Below are 26,680 nucleotides of genomic sequence, written 5' to 3'. Positions count from 1 at the left end.
ACACAGAGTGAATCTTGGTAGTCTTAAACAAATCTACTTTGATACAAAAGTATACACCTCACACACATAGTTATGGGCTTAAAAAAAGAAGACACCTGTACCTTGTCAGATATAGAGTTGAAATGTATTACATTTTTAGTTTCCATCCCAATATTACATGTTATATACATCACAGAAGACTGAGTTATAACAAAACTGTTTGACATACAAACACTGTATTTTTGTCTTTATTATGAAATTATGAAAATGTTTAATATTATTCCACCCATGAGGCCACAGAGGGCGCTTTTGGTCATTGACTGCAGTGAAAAACCAACTCTGTCAAACATCGGTGGGGAAATTGACTCTGATATTTCTTTATTCATTGTTTCATAAATTGAATGCTTGCTAACACCATTATTAGAGAAGGACAGTCAATGAAAATGTTCTCATTTGAAATTATTATAAAATATATGAGAGCAGAAGTTTAAAAGCATACTCGGCAGAATTTCTTCAGAGAATCTGTCTGTCTCTCTCTCCATTTCCCTCCATCTCGCACTCATTGTGTGCGTGTGCCTGTGTGAGCGCAAACAAGTCTTTAAAACTTTATTAAAAAAGAGCAGATCAGATAGCTCTTTCCAAAGAGGAGTTTCTAGCAAGGGAATAGCCCCTGGTGTTAACTGGCATTCAAAGCAGAGCAGGTTAAAAGGCACTGAGGGTACATCATGTATGATGGATGGCTGTTAGAAATGACTGGCTTTCTTGTTGCTTGGATCAGTAGACGACTTGTTGTCCTGTTGCTCAGACTTGATGCTCTGTTGGAACAAACATAAACATACATCCCTTTCGATAGAACACACATTTACATTACATTTTAGTCATTTAGCAGACGCTCTTATCCAGAGCGACTTACAGGAGCAATTAGGGTTAAGTGCCTTGCTCAAGGGCACATTTACGTCATTTAGCAGACGCTCTTATCCAGAGCGACTCACCAATTGGTGCGTTCACCCTATAGCCAGTGGGATAACCACTTTACAATTTTTTTTTTTTGGGGGGGGGGGGGGTACACACAATGTACCTAATTGTTGTTGAGTGTGTGTGTGTGTACCTTGGTCCCGAAGAGCAGGTTGATGACCCCTTTGGAGCGTCTGTCAGCGGTGCGGTCTCCAGGAAGACACACAGACATGCTCTTACTGTCCCTTCTGGACCGGGCTGACTCCGCTTCCTCACTACCATTGGCCACAGACAGAGACAGACCTGCGGACAGGGAGAGGGTGTGTGTGTGAGGGAGTGTGCGTGTGTGTGTGTGTGTGTGTGTGTGTGTGTGTGTGTGTGTGTGCATGTGTGTGTGTGTGTTTGTGTGTTGTACCTGTAATAGCAGGCAGAGATCTGGAGTTGGCGTTGGTGAGAAAGACATTTCTTTGACAGCCAGGTTCAGACAGATTGGTGTCACTGCGGAACTCCTGCTTCTTGGACAGCTAGAGGGAGACAGAGAGCAGTGTCTCACTGATACTGTTATGCAGCAGGAGTTTACAGGCATGTCCAACAGTGGCGGTCAGTGCTGTTTAAGATGAGGGAGGACGATATTTTAAAAAATGAGCATGGCCTTATTTCTATACAGCATATTGGATGACTGTTATTCATATTCCATTCACCCAGTTTAATGTAACAGCGATAGGTTTAGGCTACTACATGATACTCACATTTTCCCTATAACCATCATGAGGTTGCTACAACCTAGACTATGAATTAAAGTTTACAGCGTAAGTGCACACAGGTTGAGAGACAAATTTGTATTGGACAAATTCAGGTATGTTTATCCCCGTTTTGTTCCATTTGCTTCCGTTTAAGAAACGTTTTACAACAGAATCGGCGGAATGAATATACCCCTGATCACGCGTAAACACACAGCCACGTTGTATTCCTTCTCGCATCTATGCACTCTCCTCCTCTCACCTCTTCCCTTCGCTTGTGGACTTCAATGCACAACACATCAGCTGTATGTGACCAGACGAAAAAAGATTTCCAAGCCAAACTGCTACACACAGCCCACATCGTCAATTCAATCTGGAGTGCCAGAGTGCACTCAGAGTTTGCTCTGGGCGTTCGTAAATTCAGAGCATTGTCAGATTGTCAGATTGTCTGTTCATAAATTCAGAGCGTTTTGGTCTCTGAGCATTCAGAGCGCACACTGGACGCTCTGGTGGAGGAGTAGGGTTGATCCGAGCGTTCTGACCTCACAATGGTAACTGGCTAACACGCACCCAAGCTAACTGGCTAACATTGGCTAGCTTGCTAGCTACTTCCAGACACAAATGAGAGAACACCTCACTCTGACCATTTTACTCACCCTAGCAGTGCTGGTTAGGCTGTTTTCATGTTATCCAGAGCATTGGTGACTGTAACTGTAGTGCTGGCAACAATTGAATTAAGCTTTTTTTTTACTCTGGTATGTTGGAGGACGTCCTCCGGAAGTTGTTATAATTACTGTGTTAGTCTATGGAAGGGGGTGAGAACCATGAGCATCCTAGCTTTTGTATTGAAGTCAATGTACCCAGAGGAGGACGGAAGCTTGCTGTCCTCCGAATACACCATGTCGCTACCCTACAGAGTGCTCTTGAGGCTACTGTAGACCTTCTTTACAAAATAGTGTGTTTTAATCAATTATTTAAATGAAATTCACTGAAGAGGATGGTCCTCCCCTCTACTGATGTCCAAATACTCTCCTATTTTTTCCTCTTTGTTTTGAAAGGTTTTCTTTGAAACAGTGGCTGACCCTGTAAAACAACATTGCACTTATCGGCTTCTATCTCCCCCAACATCCTCTCTCTCTCCCTACCTTTTCTCTCTCTCTCTCTCTCTCTCTCTCTCTCTCTCTCTCTCTCTCTCTCTCTCTCTCTCTCTCTCTCTCTCTCTCTCTCTCTCCCTCCCCCTCTCCACCTGTCTCTCTCTCTCTCTCCCCCTCTCTACCTGTCTCTCTCTTTCTCCCCCTCTCCACCTGTCTCTCTCTCTTTCTCCCCCTCTCCACCTGTCTCTCTCTCTCCCTTTCTCCCCCTCCTCCCTCTCTCTCTCTCTCTCACTCTCTCTCACCCGTTTGCTGTCCAGTGTGTTGGTCCTGTCTCTCTCCTCTGGGATGAAGATCATGCTGCTCCTTTTCCTTCTCTTCTTGGAGTTCCGGAGTTTCACCTCCCCCTCTGCCCCTCCCTCGTCCCCCATGCTCACACTGCCACTGGAGCGCTGCAGGGTGGGGGTCTGGGGGGCCGCCGTATCAGGGAGACCACTGGGGAGGGAGGGTGGGGGGAGAAAGAAGAGGGAGAGAGAGGGGGGTAAGGTGTGTGTTTGTGTATACAGTATGGTTGCATGTTTGCATCCATGTGTGTGGATTTGCATCTGTGTGTGTGTGTGTGTCTGTGAGTCTGTTTCCCATATTGGGAATGGTTGCTGTTATACAAGGATTTGTACATTGCTAGACACGATCACCTTGTCGACCTGATAGTCAGTGAGGTGAGACAGGTAGTCTCACCAACAGCACACCTCCATAAACATTCTTGTGTAAGAGGAAGCTGGTTTGATGATAATGTGTTTTCCTGTGTGCCAAATACGCCAAATGTTGCTGTTGTGGGGGGAGGCCAGGGGGAGGTGCTCATTTTGAAAGTGGGTTGCTCATTTGATGGCTACATGGAGCAGGCCTTTGCCGACAAGTTTCTTACATACCAGCCCCTCGTGCACGCTTGGACAGCCTCGAGTGTAGGTGCAAGCTGGTGGCACTGATATTTGCAGTCTCGGCCACGTACACAGGCTTGCAGTGCATGGACTACAGATTGCGGGCCTGACAAAAACTAGGGCGAAGCAGTTGGCTAGGTACTGCTCTGTTTCAGCTGTCGTGGCAGCCTAGCTGTTTGGAGAAGGAGATGCTTTCTGTACCCTTGAGTGTCATGCATACAGGGACCTTTGAAATGTTTGGATCCTTTTTTAATGTCATTTTGATTGGCGGCTTCAAATAAAGTATTTAAAATGTGAGTGTGTGTGTGTTTGTGAGTGTGTGTTACCTGTCTGGGTAAGGCTTGGTGGGGGTCCCACACTCAGACCCCTGTAGGGAAGAGATGGAGATGATGGACTGACGGAAGGAGCGAAGGACAGAGCGCGGACGAGTTGACTTCCTCTCATCCATATCCGGCTATGAACGAGGCATGGCAAAGAGGGAAAAGAGAGGGATGGAGAAAAATGAGACAAAAGATCAAAGGGGAAGTTGGATGAAAGAGAGCGATAAAGAGAGAGTTAATACAATGCTTTTCACAAACAGGAGTTAAGCTAGTATCATTCCTACAGCTCTTTTCATAAAATATTTTTTCAGATAGAAATTATCCTCTGCCCCAGATACTATCTCCCTTCAGCTAGCCTATCAGGCCTCACACAAACACTCTCCTTTTCTCCTTCCATTTCACTCTTTCTCTTACCAGCTCCCTCACTCCATACTCCTTCTCCACCTTCTTCCTCATATGCTTGAAGCACTCCTCCATGCGCTCGTGGAAAGGTCGTAGGTCGTCTGTCACTCTCTTCCCATGTAGAGAGATTCCTCCACCCAGCAACGGGATCTACAAGAGACGTAAACAAGTGTTTGTGTGTATGCTTGTACATGTGTCGGTGCACGTGCCTGTGTGTGTATGTGTGTGTGTGTGTGTGTGTGCGTACAGTACCTGCCATGCGATGAGGTCTTTCAGGCGATCCAGTTTATCTCTGTCCTCTGGTGTTGCAAGTTGTACTCCTCAGTGAAGAAAGCCTGTAGAGAGGAGAGGGATAGAAATATGCTGTACTTTTATAGATGACACAGTCCTGGGATGGGGTTGAGGCATGCAGGTAGGTTTGGCTGGATGGACGAACTCTGACCTTCTCGTACTTGGCGAAGCCCCCCATGACGGCGGGGTCCACAATGCCGTTGAGCAGCATGGAGAGAGGGTTGATAGGAAGGGCGTCGTCGGCCTGGTATTGGTTGATCAGGGTGAGGATCTTGTCATTGGTGCTCTGCATGGTCTCTATGGCATTCTCCAGAGGACTGATGGTGGTCTGACAGAGAGAGAGAGAGAGAGAGAGAGAGAGAGAGTGAAAGAGAGAGAGAGAGAGAGAGAGAGAGAGAGAGAGAGAGAGAGAGAGAGAGAGAGAGAGAGAGAGAGAGAGAGAGAGAGAGAGAGAGAGAGAGAGAGAGAGAGAGAGAGAGAGAGAGAGAAACGAAAGGGGTGTTGTAACTAAACTATTATAAGATTATGCCTAATAAAATAAAAAAAATAAACAGTTTCAGGACCATAAACAGTTATGCTAGCCATTGCAGAGAAAAGTGCTCACACGGCAGTGAGAGATAGAGAATGGTAAACAGGCAAACAGGTTGGCAGAGAGAGAGAGAGAGAGAGAGAGAGAGAGAGAGAGAGAGAGAGAGAGAGAGAGAGAGAGAGAGAGAGAGAGAGAGAGAGAGAGAGAGAGAGAAACAGACACACTTACATGTTTCATGTCTGTGGCCTCAAACCAGCGCAGGATCCCAGGGAGTTTATACACTGTGGTGAACGTGGTGCGCTCAATCCACATGGACTAGGAAGAGGAAGAGAGGAGGAGACAGACATAAAGAAAGTGAGATACAGAGAGAGAGAGAGATACAGAGAGAGAGCGAGAGATACAGAGAGAGAGAGAGAGAGAGAGAGAGAGAGAGAGAGAGAGAGAGAGAGAGAGAGAGAGAGAGACCATGGGAGAGATACAGTGAAGGAAAAAAGTATTTGATCCCCTGCTGATTTTGTACATTTGCCCACTGACAAAGACATGATCAGTCTATAATGTTAATGGTAGGTTTATTTGAACAATGAGAGACAGAATAACAACAAAATAATCCAGAAAAACGCATGTCAAAAATGTTATAACTTGATTTGCATTTTAATGAGGGAAATAAGTATTTGACCCCCTCTCAATCAGAAAGATTTCTGGCTCCCAGGTGTCTTTTATACAGGTAACGAGCTGAGATTAGGAGCACACTCTTAAAGGGAGTGCTCCTAATCTCAGCTTGTTACCTGTATAAAAGACACCTGTCCACAGAAGCAATCAATCAATCAGATTCCAAACTCTCCACCATGGCCAAGACCAAAGAGCTCTCCAAGGATGTCAGGGACAAGATTGTAGACCTACACAAGGCTGGAATGGGCTACAAGACCATCGCCAAGCAGCTTGGTGAGAAGGTGACAACAGTTGGTGCGATTATTCGCAAATTGAAGAAACACAAAATAACTGTCAATCTCCCTCAGCCTGGTGCTCCATGCAAGATCTCACCTCATGGAGTTGCAATGATCATGAGAACGGTGAGGAATCAGCCCAGAACTACACGGTAGGATCTTGTCAATGATCTCAAGGCAGCTGGGACCATAGTCACCAAGAAAACAATTTTTAACACACTACGCCGCGAAGGACTGAAATCCTGCAGCGCCCGCAAGGTCCCCCTGCTCAAGAAAGCACATATACAGGGCCGTCTGAAGTTTGCCAATGAACATCTGAATGATTCAGAGGAGAACTGGGTGAAAGTGTTGTGGTCAGATGAGACCAAAATCGAGCTCTTTGGCATCAACTCAACTCGCCGTGTTTGGAGGAGGAGGAATACTGCCTATGACCCCAAGAACACCATCCCCACCGTCAAACATGGAGGTGGAAACATTATGCTTTGGGGGTGTTTTTCTGCTAAGGGGACAGGACAACTTCACTGCATCAAAGGGACGATGGACGGGGCCATGTACCGTCAAATCTTGGGTGAGAACCTCCTTCCCTCAGCCAGGGCATTGAAAATGGGTCGTGGATGGGTATTGCAGCATGACAATGACCCAAAACACACGGCCAAGGCAACAAAGGAGTGGCTCAAGAAGAAGCACATTAAGGTCCTGGAGTGGCCTAGCCAGTCTCCAGACCTTAATCCCATAGAAAATCTGTGGAGGGAGCTGAAGGTTCGAGTTGCCAAACGTCACCCTCGAAACGTTAATGACTTGGAGAAGATCTGCAAAGAGGAGTGGAACAAAATCCCTCCTGAAATGTGTGCAAACCTGGTAGCCAACTACAAGAAACGTCTGACCTCTGTGATTGCCAACAAGGGTTTTGCCACCAAGTACTTAGTCATGTTTTGCAGAGGGGTCAAATACTTATTTCCCTCATTAAAATGCAAATCAATTTATAACGTTTTTGACATGCGTTTTTCTGGATTTTTTTGTTGTTATTCTGTCTCTCACTGTTCAAATAAACCTACCATTAAAATTATGGACTGATCATGTCTTTGTCAGTGGGCAAACGTACAAAATCAGCAGGGGATCAAATACTTTTTTCCCTCACTGTAGATACAAAATGAAAAATGTCCTGATGTGATCGTGTATTGGACCTGTTATATGTTACATTCATTATTCAGTACAGTTAGGGATCTGGTCAGACACTTACTACAAACTCATTGCTGGGATCCACTGGGCCTCTCCTCACTGGTCTGGAGTACTGGAAACGCTGCACGTAGTTGGACTTGTAGAAGCTACAACAAACACACACACACACACACACACACACACACACACACACACACACACACACACACACACACACACACACACACACACACATACACACACACACACACACACACACACACACATACACACACACACACACACACACACACACACACACACACACACACACACACACACACACACACACACATACACACACACACACACACACACACACACATACAGTAAAGACAGAGGGGGATAGAAAGAGGAGGTTAAAACAGTGATCTTTGTTAGATAGAGATAGACGTCGAGGGCAGAGGGACTGACTTGATGATCTGGTCAGGGACAGGTTTGCTCTTCAAGCGAGATGGGATCTCCAGGACAGGCTGGACAGTGAAACACTGGATGTCTGAGACAACCCGGTCAGGAAGGCAACATCACTACAACACAATCATAGATGAAGTGAAATGTCTTCGTGTTCACGTGTGTGACTATAAAACCATGGTGGTCCATGTGACTCAGGACAATGTTAGCCCACTGAACTAAAGACTGAGTGTGTGTGTGTGTACATTGTGTGTGTGTACATAAGGATACACTGCAAAGGGGAGAGTCTGACGTCATCTCCAGGCATGGTGGTGATATTGAGACGGACAGCGCTGGGGAACTGACTCATCAACTCGTTCTGGAAGTCTTCTCTACGCTCGTACTCCTTCCCCCGGTGGATAAACACCTTTCTGAGGTTATAAACAGTTATACACAGTCACAAGGGGGTTATGAACAGTCATAACCACTACATAAGACTGCATTCTTTTAATACGATTTTGATATTGCTTCCTCTTGTGGTCTGACAAACTGTTGTTTATTTCATAAGAGTAATAAACCATTATTGACCAGCCCAAAATCATGTAGATACAAGCTCTTTCACATTTCATGTGGAGCTAAAATTAGACATTGTGAATACAAGGTTATGCAGATGCTTAGACATACCCTGAGGAAGGGAGGGTAACCCTGTCCATAGTAGCCCACAGCAAAGTAGTCTGGCTTGGGCCTCAGGATCGTCATAATGTTCTCATAGAACTTAGCCTGCTGCTTCTACAGAGAGAGAGAGAGAGAGAGAGAGAGAGAGAGAGAGAGAGAGAGAGAGAGAGAGAGAGAGAGAGAGAGAGAGAGAGAGAGAGAGAGAGAGAGAGAGAGAGAGAGAGAGAGAGAGAGAGAGAGAGAGAGAGAGAGAGAGAGAGAGAGAGAGAGAGAGATAAAGAATTGGATAGAGAGGCAGAGGAGGGGGAGAGAGAAGAAAGGTAGGGAGAGAGAGAGGATGTTGGGGGAGATAGAGGTAGTAGGGGTGGGAGAGATAGAGGGGGGAGAGAGGGTTAGGGGGTAGGGTGGGAGAAAGAGAACGGGAGAGGGGAAGAGAGAAAGACAGAGAGTGTGTAGGAGAGACAGACAGAGAGTGTGTAGGAGAGACAGACAGAGAGTGTGTAGGAGAGACAGACAGAGAGTGTAGGAGAGACAGAGAGTGTGTAGGAGAGACAGACAGAGTGTGTAGGAGAGACAGACAGAGAGTGTGTAGGAGAGACAGACAGAGAGTGTGTAGGAGAGACAGACAGAGAGTGTGTAGGAGAGACAGACAGAAAGTGTGTAGGAGAGACAGACAGAGAGTGTGTAGGAGAGACAGACAGAGAGTGTGTAGGAGAGACAGACAGAAAGTGTGTAGGAGAGACAGACCGAGAGTGTAGGAGAGACAGACAGAGAGTGTGTAGGAGAGACAGTCAGAGAGTGTGTAGGAGAGACAGACAGAGAGTGTGTAGGAGAGACAGACAGAGTGTGTAGGAGAGACAGACAGAGAGTGTGTAGGAGAGACAGACAGAGAGTGTGTAGGAGAGACAGACAGAGTGTGTAGGAGAGACAGACAGAGAGTGGGTAGGAGAGACAGACAGAGAGTGTGTAGGAGAGACAGACAGAGTGTGTAGGAGAGACAGTCAGAGAGTGTGTAGGAGAGACAGACAGAGTGTGTAGGAGAGACAGACAGAGAGTGTGTAGGAGAGACAGACAGAGAGTGTGTAGGAGAGACAGACAGAGTGTGTAGGAGAGACAGACAGATAGTGGGTAGGAGAGACAGACAGAGAGTGGGTAGGAGAGACAGACAGAGAGTGTGTAGGAGAGACAGACAGAGTGTGTAGGAGAGACAGACAGAGAGTGTGTAGGAGAGACAGACAGAGAGTGTGTAGGAGAGACAGACAGAGAGTGTGTAGGAGAGACAGACAGAGAGTGTGTAGGAGAGATATGATAAAGCTACAGCTATAGCGAGACAAATGACACACTCAGCAAAGTCTTGTTTTTCAACAGTGAAATATGGGAGAAAAGATAAAAGGACAAAATCCAAGGGCAGATTTATTGCACAAGGACATAATTCAGAGGAGCAGAGAAGACTGTCTCTCAGGCAACGGAGGGATGGATGGAGAAATACTATAAATGCTATTTTTGTTTGAGTGAGTGAGACTCTTGGGAGGCGAGAGAAAATAAAAATGACAAGAGGAGAAGCGGAGGAGAGGAATGTATCGAACAGCCACTCCAAATGTGATGTACTTTCGGATGAAGCAGAGGAGAAGTCAAGAGAATGCAAGAGGAGTAGAGGAAAGGTTTTGGGGTCCTGTGAAGGGTGTTAGAAATCAAGAAGAAATGCTGATGAAGGCAGCTTGCTGACAAAACATATTCATAAATGGAATAGGACAGAACACTGTGTGGTGTGTGTCTTACCAGGCTCTGGCTGAGCAGCTCGTAGTCAAACACTTCCATCTCATACTGGTCAGCCAGCTCCTTACACAGAGTGATGGCTTCCTCCCACATCTACACAACACAGAGAGATGGAAGATTACCAATACACCCATGGAGAGAAGAGAGGGTCTACAAAATAACCAACTCCATCACTTCTACAGAGAGCAGAGAGTACATAATATACAAAATCACCAACTCTGCAACATCACATACAGTGAACAGAGAGCGCAGAGAATATGTCCAACTCCAATACATCTATCTATCCAGCAAAGACACTATACACAATCAAGATAGCCGACTCTGCTCCTGACCTTGCCCTTGTCGAAGTATCCGATGGTGTATTCATAGAGGGCCTCCTTCTGCTGTCGCTGGGTCTGACAGCCTAAACGCACCTCAAACTGGGGACTGCCCTGGTCCTCGGACCACTGAGAGGGGGAGGGGAGAGGGAGAGGGAGAGGGAGGAGGGATTTAGGGAGGGATGGAGGGGGTAGAGAAAGAGAAAGAGAGGGGGCACAGATTAAACAATCAGAGTGGAAGGACAGGCTATAAACAGGATTGTGAAGGACAGGGGTCCCCAATTACATTCAGCCGCAGGACGATTTTTTCTTGAGTGGATGGTTGGGAGGTCGGAGCATAGTTGAAAATTGACCGCAAGAAGCCCAAACAGATATAGTATTTGACAAAAACAGAATCATTTCAAACCTTGATTACATTTGGATACATTAACATATTCTTCTATGTTAATGCGTGGGAATACTTGGGAACAGAATTCCTCAATTAAAATCACTTTAAGCTGAGTTCCTGGTGATTTACATTCCTTTATGTGCTTTACAGTCCTTTTTTCTTCTTCTCAGAGGGCCAAATAAAATTACAAGTGAATGTCAATGTGTGTGTGTGTGTGGGTGTATGCACGCGCGTGCGTCCGTGTTGGTGTGTACCTTGAGCAGGCGAGAGTGAAGCAACAGGGTGTATGCAGCCTCTGTGTAGTTTTCCACAGTCATGTGAAGGTCTCTCAGCTTGTAGAGGTATCTATAACACACACACACACACACACACACAGGTTAATACACATTAAACTGTAATGTATACCATTGTCCACTAGATGTCTGTGTTGCCTAGACAACTCAGTGACTTGTCCTACATTCTGTGATACAGGTAGCCAATCTGTTGCGTGATTGTTATCGCTTGACCTGTACATGTCACAGTCTGATGTGAACACTGTGGAACTTAGTGGGCAGAACACATGGAACTTTAATGTGCCCTCAGGGACAAAAAACATCAGTCTGCCCTCACTATGCAGCTGGCCTCAACCCTAGGTCTCCCTTTTACCTCTCTTTCTAGTTCTATTTATCTTCCTTTTTTATCAGTCTGCCCTTGACTTTCTCTCAATCTCTCCCATCTCCCCTCCCTCTACCTCCATCCTTCTTTCAGTTCCACACTCTTTCTAGTTCTATTTATCTTCCTTTTTTATCAGTCTGCCCTTCACTTTCTCTCAATCTCTCCCATCTCCCCTCCCTCTACCTCCATCCGTCTTTCAGTTCCACACTCTTTCTAGTTCTATTTATCTTCCTTTTTTAGTCTCTCTGTGTTCTCTCTCTCTCCTCTCTTTTCCTCTTATTTATCTGTCTCTCTCTGTGTCTCTCTCTGTGTCTCTCTCTGTGTCTCTCTCTGTGTCTCTCTCTGTGTCTCTCTCTGTGTCTCGCTCTGTGTCTCTTTCTGTGTCTCTCTATGTCGCCCTTTGTATCTCTCTCTTTCTCCCACTTTCTCTCTGTTCTCTCCCTCTCTGTTATCTCTCACTGTTAGCTCTCTCTTTCTGTTAGCTCTCTCTTTCTGTTCTCTCTCTCTCTCTCTCTCTCTCTCTCTCTCTCTCTCTCTCTCTCTCTCTCTCTCTCTCTCTCTCTCTCTCTTAATTCTAACCCACCCTGTCACTCATTCTCAGCAGATACATCGGTAACTTTTTCAGATTCTGTCAAATGTGGGATTTTAAGGGTTTTTAACATTCTAGGTTTCCAACAGAGAAAAGCAGTGTATCTTTCATTAGCCTAACTTCAATTTCTCCCTACTTCTGCATTTGGAAAGTATTCAGACCCCTTGACTCTTTCCACAATTTGTTACGTTACAGCCTTATTCTGAAATGGATTCAATTATCCCCCCCCCTCATCAATCTACACACAATACCCCATAATGACAAAGCAAAAACAGGTTTTTTGAAATTGTTGCAAATTTATAAAACACAAAAAATGGAAATAACACATTTACATAACTATTCAGACCCTTTACTCAGTACTTTGTTGAAGCACCTTTGGCAGTGATTACAGCCTCAAGTCTTCTTGGGTATGACACTACAAGCTTGGCACACCTGTATTTGGGGAGTTTCTCCCATTCTTCTCTGCAGATCCTCTCAAGCTCTGTCAGGTTGGATGGGGAGCGTCGCTGCACAGCTATTTTCAGGTCTCAAGTCCGGGCTCTGGCTGGGCAACTCAAGGAAATTCAGAGACTTGTCCCAAACCACTCCTGCGTTGTCTTGGCTCATGCATTGTGTGTGCTTAGGGTCGTTGTCCTGTTGGAAGGTAAACCTTTTCCCCAGTCTGAGGTGCTGAGCGCCCTGGCGCAGGTTTTCATCTTGGATCTCTCTGTACTTTGCTCCGTTCAGCTTTCCCTTGATCCTGACTAGTCTCCCAGTCCTTGCCACTGAAAAACATCCCCACAGCATGATGCCGCCACCACCATGGTTCACCGTAGGAATGGTGCCAGGTAACATGCAGACGTGACGCTTGTCATTCAGGCCAAAGAGTTCAATCGTGGTTTCATCAGACCAGAGAATCTTGTTTCTCATGGTCTGAGAGTCTTTAGGTGCCTTTTGGCAAACTCCAAGCGGGCTGTCATGTGCCTTTTACTGAGGAGTGGCTTCCATCTGGCCACTCTACCATAAAGGCCTGATTGGTGGAGTGCTGCAGAGATGGTTGTCCTTCTGGAAGGTTCTCCCATGTCCTCAGTGGAACTCTGGAGCTCTGTCAGAGTGACCATCAGGTTCTTGGTCACCTCCCTGACCAAGGACCTTCTCCCCCGATTGCTCAGTTTGGCCGCGCGGCCAGCTCTAGGAAAAGTCTTGGTGGTTCCAAACTTCTTTAATTTAAGAATGATGGAGGCAGCTGTGTTCTTGGGGACCTTTAACGCTGCAGAAATGTTTCAGTACCCTTCCCCAGATCTGTGCCTCGACCCAATCCTGTTTTGGAGCTCTACGGACAATTCCTTCGACCTTATGGCTTGTTTTTTGCTCTGATGTGCACTGTCAACTGTGGGACCTTATATAGACAGGTGTGTGCATTTCCAAATCATGTCCAATCAATTGAATTTACCACAGATGGACTCAATGGAAACAGGATCCACCTGAGCTCAATTTCGAGTCTCATAGCAAAGGGTCTGAATACTTATGCAAATAAGGTTTGTATTAGTTATTTTTTTATTCATTTGTAAAAATGTATAAAAACCTGTTTTCGCTTTGTCATTATGGGGTATTGTGTGTAGATTGATGAGGAACATTTTTTATTTAATCAATTTTAGAATAAGGCTGTAACGTAACAACATTTTTATAAAGGGAAGGGGTCGGAATACTTTCCGAATGCACTGTACATTTCTCCTTTTGGATTACGCCTTCGTCTTTATCATCTCCTCTTCTAGTTTTTTGATTAACCTCTCTCCTCTCATTTTCTGTCTCTCTCTGCCCTTCACTTTCTCTCAATCTCTCCCATCTTCCCTCCCTCTACCTCCATCCCTCTTTCAGTTCCACACCTCTCTCTCTCTCTCTCTCTCTCTCTCTCTCTCTCTCTCTCTCTCTCTCTCTCTCTCTCTCTCTCTCTCTCTCTCTCTCTCTCTCTCTCTCTCTCTCTCTCTCTCTCTCTTCCTCTTCCTCACTCTCCCTCTCTCTCTCCATCCCTGTCTCTCTCTCCTAAAATAAGTGCACATGTTGCTGTGAGTGGAGGGCCTGATCCTCTGGATTTTGACATTAATTCAGCAGGATTGAGATAATCCCTTGTCAGATTATACACACACATACATACATACACACACACACACCACACACACACACACACAACGTCACATTCTCTCCCAGCGCATGTAGCCTACCCAGTCCCACACCACGGATAGTCATACATATACAGAAACACTCTACACTCAAACTCTCTAGTTAAATAAATATGAAAGTAGAGTGGTTGTGTAAGTAGAGTTATGAAACATATTTACAATTGAAATAATAATATGTTATTGTTGCATAAAGTGTCACCTGATGTACATCCCTTCACGGTTGATGTCCTTGTAGAAATTCTGCAAAACAACGGAGAGGAGTGTGATACTTTGCTTGTTAGTGTGGATGTGTGTTGGGGGGATATGTGTGTGGGGATAAACAGAGAGGGTGTGTGTGTCTCATCACCAGCACACACGCACACACACACATACACACACACACACACCACGTTTCTTCTCTAGTGCTCACTTACTGAGAAAAATACTCAAGGCAGAACACACACATCTCCAACATACGTCACCCTCTTAAACACTCCAATAATATCCACATCCGACTGATGTTTAAAGACCTATTAAAACTATCAAACTCTGCAGAAAGATCATGAATCATTTAGAGTCAGTAACATAAGCTGATGATGTGTGCAGCTAGCATGCATGTCTGAGTGATCCAGATGTAGCCCTGGGAGCTGTGTGTTAGCTAAAGCATGATAATGTCAGTTAGCCTGAGGTACGGATGATTAACTTGCACATTGCATAGCATGCTAATGTCAGTTAGCTTGAGGTAAGGACGATTAGCTTGCATGTTGCATAGCATGCTAATGTCAGTTAGCTTGAGGTGAGGATGATTAGCTTGCATATTGCATAGTATGCTAATGTCAGTTAGCCTGAGGTAAGGATGATTAGCTTGCATATTGCATAGCTTGCTAATGTCAGTTAGCCTGAGGTAAGGATGATTAGCTTGTGTATAGCATAGCATACTAATGTCAGTAAGCCTGAGGTAAGGATGATTAGCTTGCGTATAGCATAGCATGCTAATGTCAGTAAGCCTGAGGTAAGGATGAATAGCTTGCGTATAGCATAGCATGCTAACGTTAGTTAGCCTGAGGTAAGGATATTTAGCTTCAAAAACAGCATGTCATGAAAAGGAATGGCTAATGCATAGCCATAGGGGTGCTGAATAGGCCTAACTGTGCTTTACAGCTGTGTTATTGACAGACAGACAGCCCCGTGTGACTGCCATAGTGTCACAGTATAATACAGTAACACAACAACGACAGGCTGGTAATGCCTCTGAGACTCATCTTATCTTTTATTGATCTGGGATATTCTATCTAGTCTAACTGACTGTCAGCCTCAGATACTGTTATTGAATGTTCTAGAATATGAAGGTTCAATTTATTAATATTTTCAGAATGTATTAGAAGGTGGATATAATTAATTGGATGTTATATAGTGGCTGGTGATGCCATGGTAACGGCTATATGGTGGGCACAGTTGATTGGCATGGAATGATTGTCAGATGATATATAGATAAACAGATTGGTTTAATGTTTGGGAGAAGGGTGTGGTTTTGTGTTGAAAGTGACACTGCAACTCAAGGTTGATTTGCGTGAGGTGGGTCAGGCTGATGACAACACATGAAACATAAAGGTGTGTGTATAGCAGTTGACGCAACAATGTGCTAATAGTTGAAAAACCAGATTAAAGATATAGCATTCTGCCCAATGTGGATCTTCCTGTAGTGGGCGAGGCTTACCAGGAGATTGACAGTGCAGCTCATGCGGTTGTTGAGGCTGTCGTCGCTCATCACCGTGCGGTAGTCAAGGAGACGCACCAGGAGTCCCTTCACCAAGTCAACAAAGTGCTCCACCTCTGGCCTTAACAAGGGATGCTCCACAGCACATTCCAACAGACTGACAAACACAAACGCGCACGCATGCACATGCACACACACACACACACACACACACACACACACACACACACACGTAAGCCAGTAAGCATCAGTGGTTGATTGAGCGGTAGATTACAGATATTGTCTGTGATATCGATATTGATATTGATTAAAGGCACCCACATGGTTTCCAGTAGCTCCATATATCTCTCATCTCCTCCTCCCCCCTCCACCTCATGATCCAGCTTCAGAATGATCTCATTCTCAAACTACAGACAGACAGAGGGAGAGAAGCGATAGAGAACGGCTAAGTCTCTCGGAAGCTGTAAACGTCTGTATGTGTGTGCATGCACGTGTGTGTGTGTGGTAGTGTGTGTGTGCCACTCTCACACCTTGTGGAAGTGCGCGGAGAGTGTGTGTTCACACTGCATCATGTCGAAGAAGATGGGGATGGTGGCTCGTCTCAGCTCTTCCTCAGGAATCAGAGTCATCTCCAGGATAGGACCCACCATCCCAGGGATAAAACAGATCTTATTTCCACCTACACACACAAACACACAGACACACACGCAAGCACACACGCACACACACACACACACACACACACACACACACACACAAACATAGTAAGAGTCTAAGAGTCTATAACACACACACACACACATACATACATTCGGACGCAAACACACACACTTACCCAATTTGTACCACATGTCCCGTATGGCGAAACCAATGAGTCTCCTCATGTCTCCATACCTGAAGATAAAAAGAAATCAGATTTGTTTTAGTACAGGAGCAACCAATAACAAGTCTGGATTTATTATAGAAATACTATGGCATAACTCATTGATATTGGCAGAAGAGAAAAACAAATGAATAGTTTAATTTAATTCACTTTGCCAGGATCTTGTTCCTCTTGATTGGAGAGAAGTGCTGCAGTTGCAATGACTCTTGGGTAATGAATGCAACAGCCAAATGGAAGTAATTATTCCACAACTACAGAACGAGAGAGAGAGAGAGAGAGAGAGAGAGAGAGAGAGAAGAGAGGTATCAAAATAATGAGAATGTGACAGGAAGAATGAGTTTATGATAGAGGGGGAGTGTGTGTGAGAGAGAGAGAGAGAGAGAGAGAGAGAGAGAGAGAGAGAGAGAGAGAGAGAGAGAGAGAGAGAGAGAGAGAGAGAGAGACAGAGAGAGACAGAAAGAGGGGAAGAGAGAGCGGGATGGAGGGAGAGAGAGAGAGCGAGTGTGGAGTGTTTACGTTCATCATTTTCACACGCACACGCATACACACACACACACACGCACGCACACACACACACACAAACACACACTGACCTGCACTTCAAAGTCATTGTTGTTGAGGAACTTGAGGTTCATGGTGTCAGCATAGGTGTTGATGGCTCTGAGGAAGACCCTGACAGAGACATAGGATACAGTTTATTAGATGACATTATATCTATCTCTACCTACAGTTGAAGTCGGAAGTTTACATACACTTAGGTTGGAGTCATTAAAACTCATTTTTCAACCACTCCACAATTTCTTGTTAACAAACTATAGTTTTGGCAAGTCGGTTAGGACATCTACTTTGTGCATGACACAAGTAATTTTTCCGACAATTGTTTACAGTCAGATTATTTCACTTATAATTCACTGTATCACAATTCCAGTGGGTCAGAAGTTTACATACACTAAGTTGACTGTGCCTTTAAACAGCTTGGAAAATTCCAGAAAATGATGTCATGGCTTTAGAAGGTTCTGATAGGCTAATTGACATCATTTGAATCAATTGGAGGTGTACCTGTAGATGTATTTCAAGGAATACCTTCAAACTCAGTGCCTCTTTGCTTGACATCATGGGAAAATCAAAAGAAATCAGCCAAGACCTCAGAAGAAAACTTGTAGACCTCCACAAGTCTGGTTCATCCTTGGGAGCAATTTCTAAATGCCTGAAGGTACCACGTTCATCTGTACAAACAATAGTACACAAGTATAAACACCATGGGACCACGCAGCCTCCATACCGCTCAGGAAGGAGACGCGTTCTGTCTCCTAGAGATGAATGTACTTTGGTGCGAAAAGTGCAAATCAATCCCAGAACAACAGCAAAAGACCTTGTGAAGATGCTGGAGGAAACAGGTACAAAAGTATCTATACCCACAGTAAAACAAGTCCTATATCGACATAACCTGAAAGGCCGCTCAGCAAGGAAGAAGCCACTGCTCCAAAACCGCCATAAAAAAGCCAGACTACGGTTTGCAACTGCACATGGGGACAAAGATCTTGCTGCAGGACGGACTGGTGCACTTCACAAAATAGATGGCATCATGAGGAAGGAAAATTATGTGGATATATTGAAGCAACATCTCAAGACATCAGTCAGGAAGTTAAAGCTTGGTCGCATATGGGTCTTCCAAATGGACAATGACCCCAAGCATAATTCCAAAGTTTTGGCAAAAGGGCTTAAGGACAACAAAGTCAAGGTATTGGAGTGGCCATCACAAAGCCCTGACCTCAAACCTGTAGAACATTTGTGGGCAGAACTGAAAAAGCATGTGCGAGCAAGGAGGCCTACAAACCTGACACAGTTACACCAGCTCTGTCAGGAGGAATGGGCCAAAATTCACCCAACTTATTTTGGGAAGATTGTGGAAGGCTACACGAAACGTTTGACCCAAGTTAAACAATTTAAAAGCAATGCTACCAAATACTAATTGAGTGTATGTAAACTTCTGACCCACTGGGAATGTGATGAAAAAAATAAAAGCTGAAATAAATAATTCTCTCTACTATTATTCTGACATTTCACATTCTTAAAATAAAGTGGTGATCCTAACTGACATAAAACAGGGAATTTGTACTAGGATTAAATGTCAGGAATTTTGGAAAATCTGAGTTTAAATGTATTTAGCTAAGGTGTATGTAAACATACGACTTCAACTGTATATACTGTATCAATACTGACATCGACATGATATGATATCAATAATAAATGTTTTTCATTTTTCATTTTATTTTTACTTTTTTAGGGGGAGATCAGCTTTAATATTGCAGATAGATTGTAACATCCATCAATGTAATTGTCTGCATCACTTTCAATCCCCATATGTTTTTTTCCCACAAATATATATATATATATATATATATATATATATACATACAGTGGGGAGAACAAGTATTTGATACACTGCCGATTTTGCAGGTTTTCCTACTTACAAAGCATGTAGAGGTCTGTAATTTTTTATCATAGGTACACTTCAACTGTGAGAGACGTAATCTAAAACAAAAATCCAGAAAATCACATTGTATGATTTTTAAGTAATTAATTTGCATTTTATTGCATGACATAAGTATTTGATACATCAGAAAAGCAGAACTTTATATTTGGTACAGAAACCGTTGTTTGCAATTACAGAGATCATACGTTTCCTGTAGGTCTTGACCAGGTTTGCACACACTGCAGCAGGGATTTTGGCCCACTCCTCCATATAGACCTTCTCCAGATCCTTCAGGTTTCGGGGCTGTCGCTGGGCAATACAGACTTTCAGCTCCCTCCAAAGATGTTCTATTGGGTTCAGGTCTGGAGACTGGCTAGGCCACTCCAGGACCTTGAGATGCTTCTTACGGAGCCACTCCTTAGTTGCCCTGGCTGTGTGTTTCGGGTCGTTGTCATGCTGGAAGACCCAGCCACGACCTATCGTCAATGCTCTTACTGAGGGAAGGAGGTTGTTGGCCAAGATCTCGCGATACATGGCCCCATCCATCCTCCCCTCAATACGGTGGAGTCCTCCTGTCCCCTTTGCAGAAAAGCATCCCCAAAGAATGATGTTTCCACCTCCATGCTTCATGGTTGGGATGGTGTTCTTGGGGTTGTACTCATCCTTCTTCTTCCTCCAAACACGGCGAGTGGAGTTTAGATCAAAAAGCTCTATTTTTGTCTCATCAGACCACATGACCTTCTCCCATTCCTCCTCTGGATCATCCAGATGGTCATTGGCAAACTTCAGACGGGCCTGGACATGCGCTGGCTTGAGCAGGGGGACCTTGTGTGCGCTGCAGGATTTTAATCCATGACGGCGTAGTGTGTTACTAATGGTTTTCTTCGAGACTGTGGTCCCAGCTCTCTTCAGGTCATTGAATAGGTCCTGCCGTGTAGTTCTGGGCTGATCCCTCACCTTCCTCATGATCATTGATGCCCCACGAGGTGAGTTCATGCATGGAGCCCCAGACCGGGGGTGATTGACTGTCATCTTGAACTTCTTCCATTTTCTAATAATTGCGCCAACAGTTGTTGCCTTCTCACCAAGCTGCTTGCCTATTGTCCTGTAGCCCATCCCAGCCTTGTGCAGGTCTAAAATTGTATCCCTGATGTCCTTACACAGCTCTCTGGTCTTAGCCATTGTGAAGAGGTTGGAGTCTGTTTGATTGAGTGTATGGACAGGTGTCTTTTCTACAGGTAACGAGTTCAAACAGGTGCAGTTAATACAGGTAATGAGTGGAGAACAGGAGGGCTTCTTAAAGAAAAACTAACTGGTCTGTGAGAGCCGGAATTCTTACTGGTTGTTAGGTGATCAAAAAATTATGTCATGTAATAAAATGCAAATTAATTACTTAAAAATCATACAATGTGATTTTCTGGATTTTTGTTTTAAATTCCGTCTCTCACAGTTGAAGTGTACCTATGATAAAAATTAGAGACCTCTACATGCTTTGTAAGTAGGAAAACCTGCAAAATCGGCAGTGTATCAAATACTTGTTCTCCCCACTGTATATATACACTACCGGTCAAAAGTTTTAGAACTCCTACTCATTCAATGGTTTTTCTTTATTTTTTACTATTTTCTACATTGTAGAATAATAGTGAAGACATCAAAACTATGAAATTACACATATGGAATCATGTAGTAACCAAAAAAGTGTTAAACAAATCAAAATATATTTTATATTTAAGATTCTTCAAATAGCCACCCTTTGCCTTGATGACAGCTTTGCACTCTTTTCAGATCACCCAGTTGTGCTATCTGCAGGGTTAGCTCCAGGTAAATATTGCAATCCTTCAGTCATTCCTGGACCTGTGACCAAAAACAAGCTACAAATGGACAGTACCAAAACAAATGATCTAATGATTCTGTCTCTTCGCAGCAAAATCTGCAGAGCTGGGAAGATTGTATCCCCCATATAAATAACTTTCTATTGGTAGAAATAATTTTGTAAAATAATTTAAATAGAACAACGTTTTGAATCTGCCGTCATTTTGCGTATCAGTTCATAAACAATTTGCCATGGAATCGGTACGTCAAAAATCTCTTCCCAACTATTTTGCAATATATATGGGACGGCTGTCAATCCTTTGGTCCTTAAATTAAACTGGTATACTTTTTTATTCATCACAATTTTCTTTAACCAAATGTGGTCTTTAATGCAGGGCCGACGAACAAGTTTTTTATTTGTTCCCCCTTCCACTTTCCACTTCCATTAAAATGGAAGTTAAAAAACTGTTCGCTAGGTGTAGGCAAGACCATAAGCAAATAGGTAAACTGGGATAATACTAAAGAGTTCATCAGGGTGATTTTTCCACAAATAAACAAGTATTTACCTTTCCATGGTAGCAAGATATTATCTATTGTTGCTAACTTTCTATAAAAATGTATTGGAGTGCGATCATTTATTTCATTTGGGATATGTATCCGAGTATATCCACATCACCATCAGACCCCACATTTTTTGGGGGGGTGATCCAATACGTAATATACAGTTGAAGTCAATTGGTAACAAACTACGCCGTGAAGGACTGAAATCCTGCAGCGCCCGCAAGGCCCCCCTGCTCAAGAAAGCACATATACATGCCGTCTGAAGTTTGCAAATGAACATCTGAATGATTCAGAGGAGAACTGGGTGAAAGTGTTGTGGTCAGATGAGACCAAAATGGAGCTCTTTGGCATCAACTCAACTCGCCGTGTTTGGAGGAGGAGGAATGCTGCCTATGACCCCAAGAATACCATAGCCACCGTCAAACATGGAGGTGGAAACATTATGCTTTGGCGGTGTTTTTCTGCTAAGGGGACAGGACAACTTCACCGCATCAAAGGGACGATGGACGGGGCCATGTACCGTCACATCTTGGGTGAGAACCTCCTTCCCTCAGCCAGGGCATTGAAAATGGGTCGTGAATGGGTATTCCAGCATGACAATGATCCAAAACACACGGCCAAGGCAACAAAGGAGTGGCTCAAGAAGAAGCACATTAAGGTCCTGGAGTGGCCTAGCCAGTCTCCAGACCTTAATCCCATAGAAAATCTGTGGAGGGAGCTGAAGGTTCGAGTTGCCAAACGTCAGACTTGAAACCTTAATGACTTGGAGAAGATCTGCAAAGAGGAGCGGGACAAAATCCCTCCTGAGATGTGTGCAAACCTGGTGGCCAACTACAAGCACCATTAAAATTATAGACTGATCATTTCTTTGTCAGTGGGCAAACGTACAAAATCAGCAGGGGATCAAATATTTTTTGGACACAGTATGCTTACATTATTAGTTATCTTGCTATTAGTTGTTGTTAGTTGTTATTAGTCCCATCCTTCAACACCATTCAACACCACCCATCTATCTCTTAACACCATCCATATAGGATTTCTATTTGACATATATTTTTCAACTGTACTGTGATGTTTTACAAAAGTTCTGAACCTTTCTATTCTCATTGTTTCTACAGATTGTAAATTGAAAATAAACATTTTTGCTAAAAGTATTATTATATTATTGATCGATTGACTATGACTTTTCAGATCACCCAGTAATGCTATCTGCAAGGATAGCTCCAAGTAAATATTGCAATCCTTTAGCCATTCCTGGACCTGTGTCCAAAAACAAGCTACAAATGGACAGTACCAAAACAAATGATCTAATGATTCTGTCTCTTCGCAGAAGATTGTATCCCCCATATAAATAACATTCTATTGGTAGCAAGAATTTTATATGATAATTTTAATTGAAAGATTCTAAGTTTTGAATCCGGTGTCATTTTGCTTATCAGTTCATAAACACTATGCCATGGGATCGGTACGTCAAAAATGTCTTCCCAACTATTTTGCAATCTATATGGGACGGCTCCCCCTTCCACTTTCGTCTTCCATTTTTGCGGTAAGGCTGCAATTATTTGGTTGTAATTTTGGGTAGAGCAAACATTTTCATATGTTTTTGTTAGCTGCATGTGCGACATAACTCCACCAGTCCTACCGATGATATCATTTACGAAGATTATACCTTTTTTAAGGTATAAAAATAGGTTTTTTATCAATTAGTATATTTGAGTTTAACCACAATATTTGTTGCATTATTTGTTCTGTCGTTTCTGGAGGATTAAATTGAAATTGCAACTAACTTTCTATGGCTTGTTTTAGAATAGTGATATTTGGGAGATTATTTCCTTTTCAAATAACTGAAAGTGAGAGGTTGTAATCTGAATAAAGGGAAAAAGGCCATTCTTGAACATTGGGTGAGACAATCTTACTAATTTGCTAGAGAAGCTTTCAGTGATAGGTCTAATGCTTTAATATTTAATAATTTCTGTCCTCCGAATTCATATTCATTATATAAATACAGTGGGGAAAAAAAGTATTTAGTCAGCCACCAATTGTGCAAGTTCTCCCACTTAAAAAGATGAGAGAGGCCTGTAGTTTTCATCATAGGTACACGTCAACTATGACAGACAAAATGAGAATTTTTTTCTCCAGAAAATCACATTGTAGGATTTTTTATGAATTTATTTGCAAATTATGGTGGAAAATAAGTATTTGGTCAATAACAAAAGTTTCTCAATACTTTGTTATATACCCTTTGTTGGCAATGACACAGGTCAAACGTTTTCTGTAAGTCTTCACAAGGTTTTCACACACTGTTGCTGGTATTTTGGCCCATTCCTCCATGCAGATCTCCTCTAGAGCAGTGATGTTTTGGGGCTGTCGCTGGGCAACACGGACTTTCAACTCCCTCCAAAGATTTTCTATGGGGTTGAGATCTGGAGACTGGCTAGGCCACTCCAGGACCTTGAAATGCTTCTTACGAAGCCACTCCTTCGTTGCCCGGGCGGTGTGTTTGGGATCATTGTCATGCTGAAAGACCCAGCCACGTTTCATCTTCAATGCCCTTGCTGATGGAAGGAGGTTTTCACTCAAAATCTCACGATACATGGCCCCATTCATTCTTTCCTTTACACGGATCAGTCGTCCTGGTCACTTTGCAGAAAAACAGCCCCAAAGCATGATGTTTCCACCCCCATGCTTCACAGTAGGTATGGTGTTCTTTGGATGCAACTCAGCATTCTTTGTCCTCCAAACACGACGAGTTGAGTTTTTACCAAAAAGTTATATTTTGGTTTCATCTGACCATATGACATTCTCCCAATCCTCTTCTGGATCATCCAAATGCACTCTAGCAAACTTCAGACGGGCCTGGACATGTACTGGCTTAAGCAGGGGGACACATCTCGCACTGCAGGATTTGAGTCCCTGGCGGCGTAGTGTGTTACTGATGGTAGGCTTTGTTACTTTGGTCCCAGCTCTCTGCAGGTCATTCACTAGGTCCCCCCGTGTGGTTCTGGGATTTTTGCTCACCATTCTTGTGATCATTTTGACCCCATGGGGTGAGATCTTGCGTGGAGCCCCAGATCGAGGGAGATTATCAGTGGTCTTGTATGTCTTCCATTTCCTAATAATTGCTCCCACAGTTGATTTCTTCAAACCAAGCTGCTTACCTATTGCAGATTCAGTCTTCCCAGCCTGGTGCAGGTCTACAATTTTGTTTCTGGTGTCCTTTGACAGCTCTTTGGTCTTGGCCATAGTGGAGTTTGGAGTGTGACTGTTTGAGGTTGTGGACAGGTGTCTTTTATACTGATAACAGGTTCAAACAGGTGCCATTAATACAGGTAACGAGTGGAGGACAGAGGAGCCTCTTAAAGAAGAAGTTACAGGTCTGTGAGAGCCAGAAATTCCGAGCATATCCACATCACCATCAGACCATTTTATAGGTAAACTACATGGTAATGTAAAAATTGTATTTTTTAGTGATCCAATACGTAATATAGTACATTTGTCATAATTTGGTTGTAATACAGAGAGGTTAGAAAATGTGTCTGTCTTAACCGACTTGCCAAAACTATAGTTTGTTAACAATACATTTGTGGAGTGGTTGAAAAACAAGTTTTAATGACTCCAACCTAAGTGTATGTAAACTTCCGACTTCAACTGTAGTACATTTATCATAATTTGGTTATAATCCAGAGAGGTTAGAAAATGTATCTAGATCCTCTATGAGGCTGAGGAGGGATTCAAGTTGTGGATTTAAAAGAAAACATGAATCATCAGCGTACAATGACGCCTTTGTTTTTAAACCCTGGATTTGTAATCCCTTGATATTATTGTTTGATCTGATTTGAATAGCTAACATTTCGATGGCCATAATAAATAGATATGCCGATAGTGGACAACATTGTTTTAATCCTCTTGACAGTTAAATTTTTTTGGGAGAAATAGCCATTATTTACTATTTTACACCTAGTGTTACTATACATGATTTTAACCCATTTTATAAGAGATTCTCCAAAATTGAAATGCTCCAGGCATTTATATATAAACTCCAGTCGTACTTTATCAAATGCCTTTTCAAAGTCAGCTATGAATAACAGGCCTGCATTCCCCGATTTTTCATAGTTTTCTATTGTTTCCAGTACGTGCCTTATATTATCTCCAATGTATCGTCCATGTAAAAAACCTGTCTGATTAGAATGAATAATGTCCGACAATACCTTTTTAATTCTATGCGCTATACATTTTGCTAGAATTTTTGCATCACAACACTGAAGTGTAAGGGGCCTTCAATTTTTTTAATGGACTGGATCTTTATATTTCCCACTTGTATCCTGTTTCAGTAATAATCAAATCAGACCTTCTTATTGAGTGTCTGATAATTTTTATCTTTTTTAAATAAGTTTCTCCATTTCTTTTTGTTTTTCCTCTAATTTATTCTGAGCCTCTATGTTACCGTTTTTATTGCTATCTATCTGTTCTGTTAGACCTTCTATTTCCTTTGTTAGTATGGACTCTTTCGACCTAAATTGCTTTTGTTTTTGAAATGAGTACTAAATTGCAAGGCCTCTAAAGGCACATTTAAAAGGGATTGCTGTACCTATGTTATGTCGGAAAAATTCAGTTATACATTTCTCTGTCCTAGTTAAAAAGAAGTTATCATCCAATAGGCTTTGATTACATTTCCAATGTCCTCGCCCATGTGGAAATTCAGTAAGAGTAATGTATAAGCCAATCATATGATGGTCCGACCGCATTCTGTCCCCTATAAACACATTTTACACTTTTGGTGCCAACGAGAATGACATAAGAAAGAAGTCAAGACTTAATTGAGTCTCCACTATGTATATCTCACTAGGTCAGGATATTTAAGCCTCCATATATCCACTAGTTCTAATGTATCCATGACA

At 43.2% G+C, this 26,680-nt stretch overlaps 2 protein-coding genes across 2 annotated transcripts in view; both read right to left on the bottom strand.

Annotated features, from left to right (window-relative positions):
* Positions 1-100: 100 nt before the first annotated feature.
* On the bottom strand, positions 101-4,753 carry LOC311107812 (dedicator of cytokinesis protein 2-like). Its single transcript, XM_084150369.1, has 7 exons — positions 4,677-4,753; positions 4,437-4,574; positions 4,029-4,156; positions 3,070-3,259; positions 1,349-1,457; positions 1,088-1,236; positions 101-794 (listed from the first exon to the last, which is right to left on the bottom strand). The coding sequence occupies exons 2-7, from the start codon at positions 4,497-4,499 to the stop codon at positions 723-725; spliced, it is 711 nt and encodes a 236-aa protein (XP_084006495.1). The 5' UTR covers positions 4,500-4,574; positions 4,677-4,753; the 3' UTR covers positions 101-722.
* The window catches only part of LOC311107677 (dedicator of cytokinesis protein 2-like), a gene marked incomplete at both ends in the record, with an annotated part of 63,448 nt that continues 41,464 nt past the window's right edge, over positions 4,697-26,680 (bottom strand). Inside the window, 15 exons of the mRNA XM_084150198.1 lie at positions 4,697-4,759; positions 4,867-5,043; positions 5,473-5,559; positions 8,110-8,223; positions 8,481-8,585; positions 10,251-10,340; positions 10,580-10,693; positions 11,207-11,297; positions 14,554-14,594; positions 16,051-16,207; positions 16,372-16,457; positions 16,581-16,729; positions 16,886-16,944; positions 17,084-17,184; positions 17,527-17,605. Coding sequence (XP_084006324.1) covers positions 4,697-4,759; positions 4,867-5,043; positions 5,473-5,559; positions 8,110-8,223; positions 8,481-8,585; positions 10,251-10,340; positions 10,580-10,693; positions 11,207-11,297; positions 14,554-14,594; positions 16,051-16,207; positions 16,372-16,457; positions 16,581-16,729; positions 16,886-16,944; positions 17,084-17,184; positions 17,527-17,605 — 1,513 coding nt within the window. The remainder of the gene's footprint in view (positions 4,760-4,866; positions 5,044-5,472; positions 5,560-8,109; positions 8,224-8,480; positions 8,586-10,250; positions 10,341-10,579; positions 10,694-11,206; positions 11,298-14,553; positions 14,595-16,050; positions 16,208-16,371; positions 16,458-16,580; positions 16,730-16,885; positions 16,945-17,083; positions 17,185-17,526; positions 17,606-26,680) is intronic.

Source organism: Coregonus lavaretus, assembly GCF_964263955.1.
Source record: "Coregonus lavaretus genome assembly, chromosome: 32".
NCBI classification, from domain to species: domain Eukaryota; kingdom Metazoa; phylum Chordata; class Actinopteri; order Salmoniformes; family Salmonidae; genus Coregonus; species Coregonus lavaretus.
This window is presented reverse-complemented; position numbering and strand designations above follow the sequence as displayed.

Coding starts and splice junctions, on each gene's coding strand:
- LOC311107812 (XM_084150369.1), bottom strand. CDS start 4,499: ATGGAGGAGTGCTTCAAGCATATGAGGAAGAAGGTGGAGAAGGAGTAT. Junction 4,157..4,436: donor AGTATGGAGTGAGGGAGCTG/GTAAGAGAAAGA, acceptor CCTCGTTCATAG/CCGGATATGGATGAGAGGAA. Junction 3,260..4,028: donor ACCAAGCCTTACCCAGACAG/GTAACACACACT, acceptor CTCCCTCCCCAG/TGGTCTCCCTGATACGGCGG.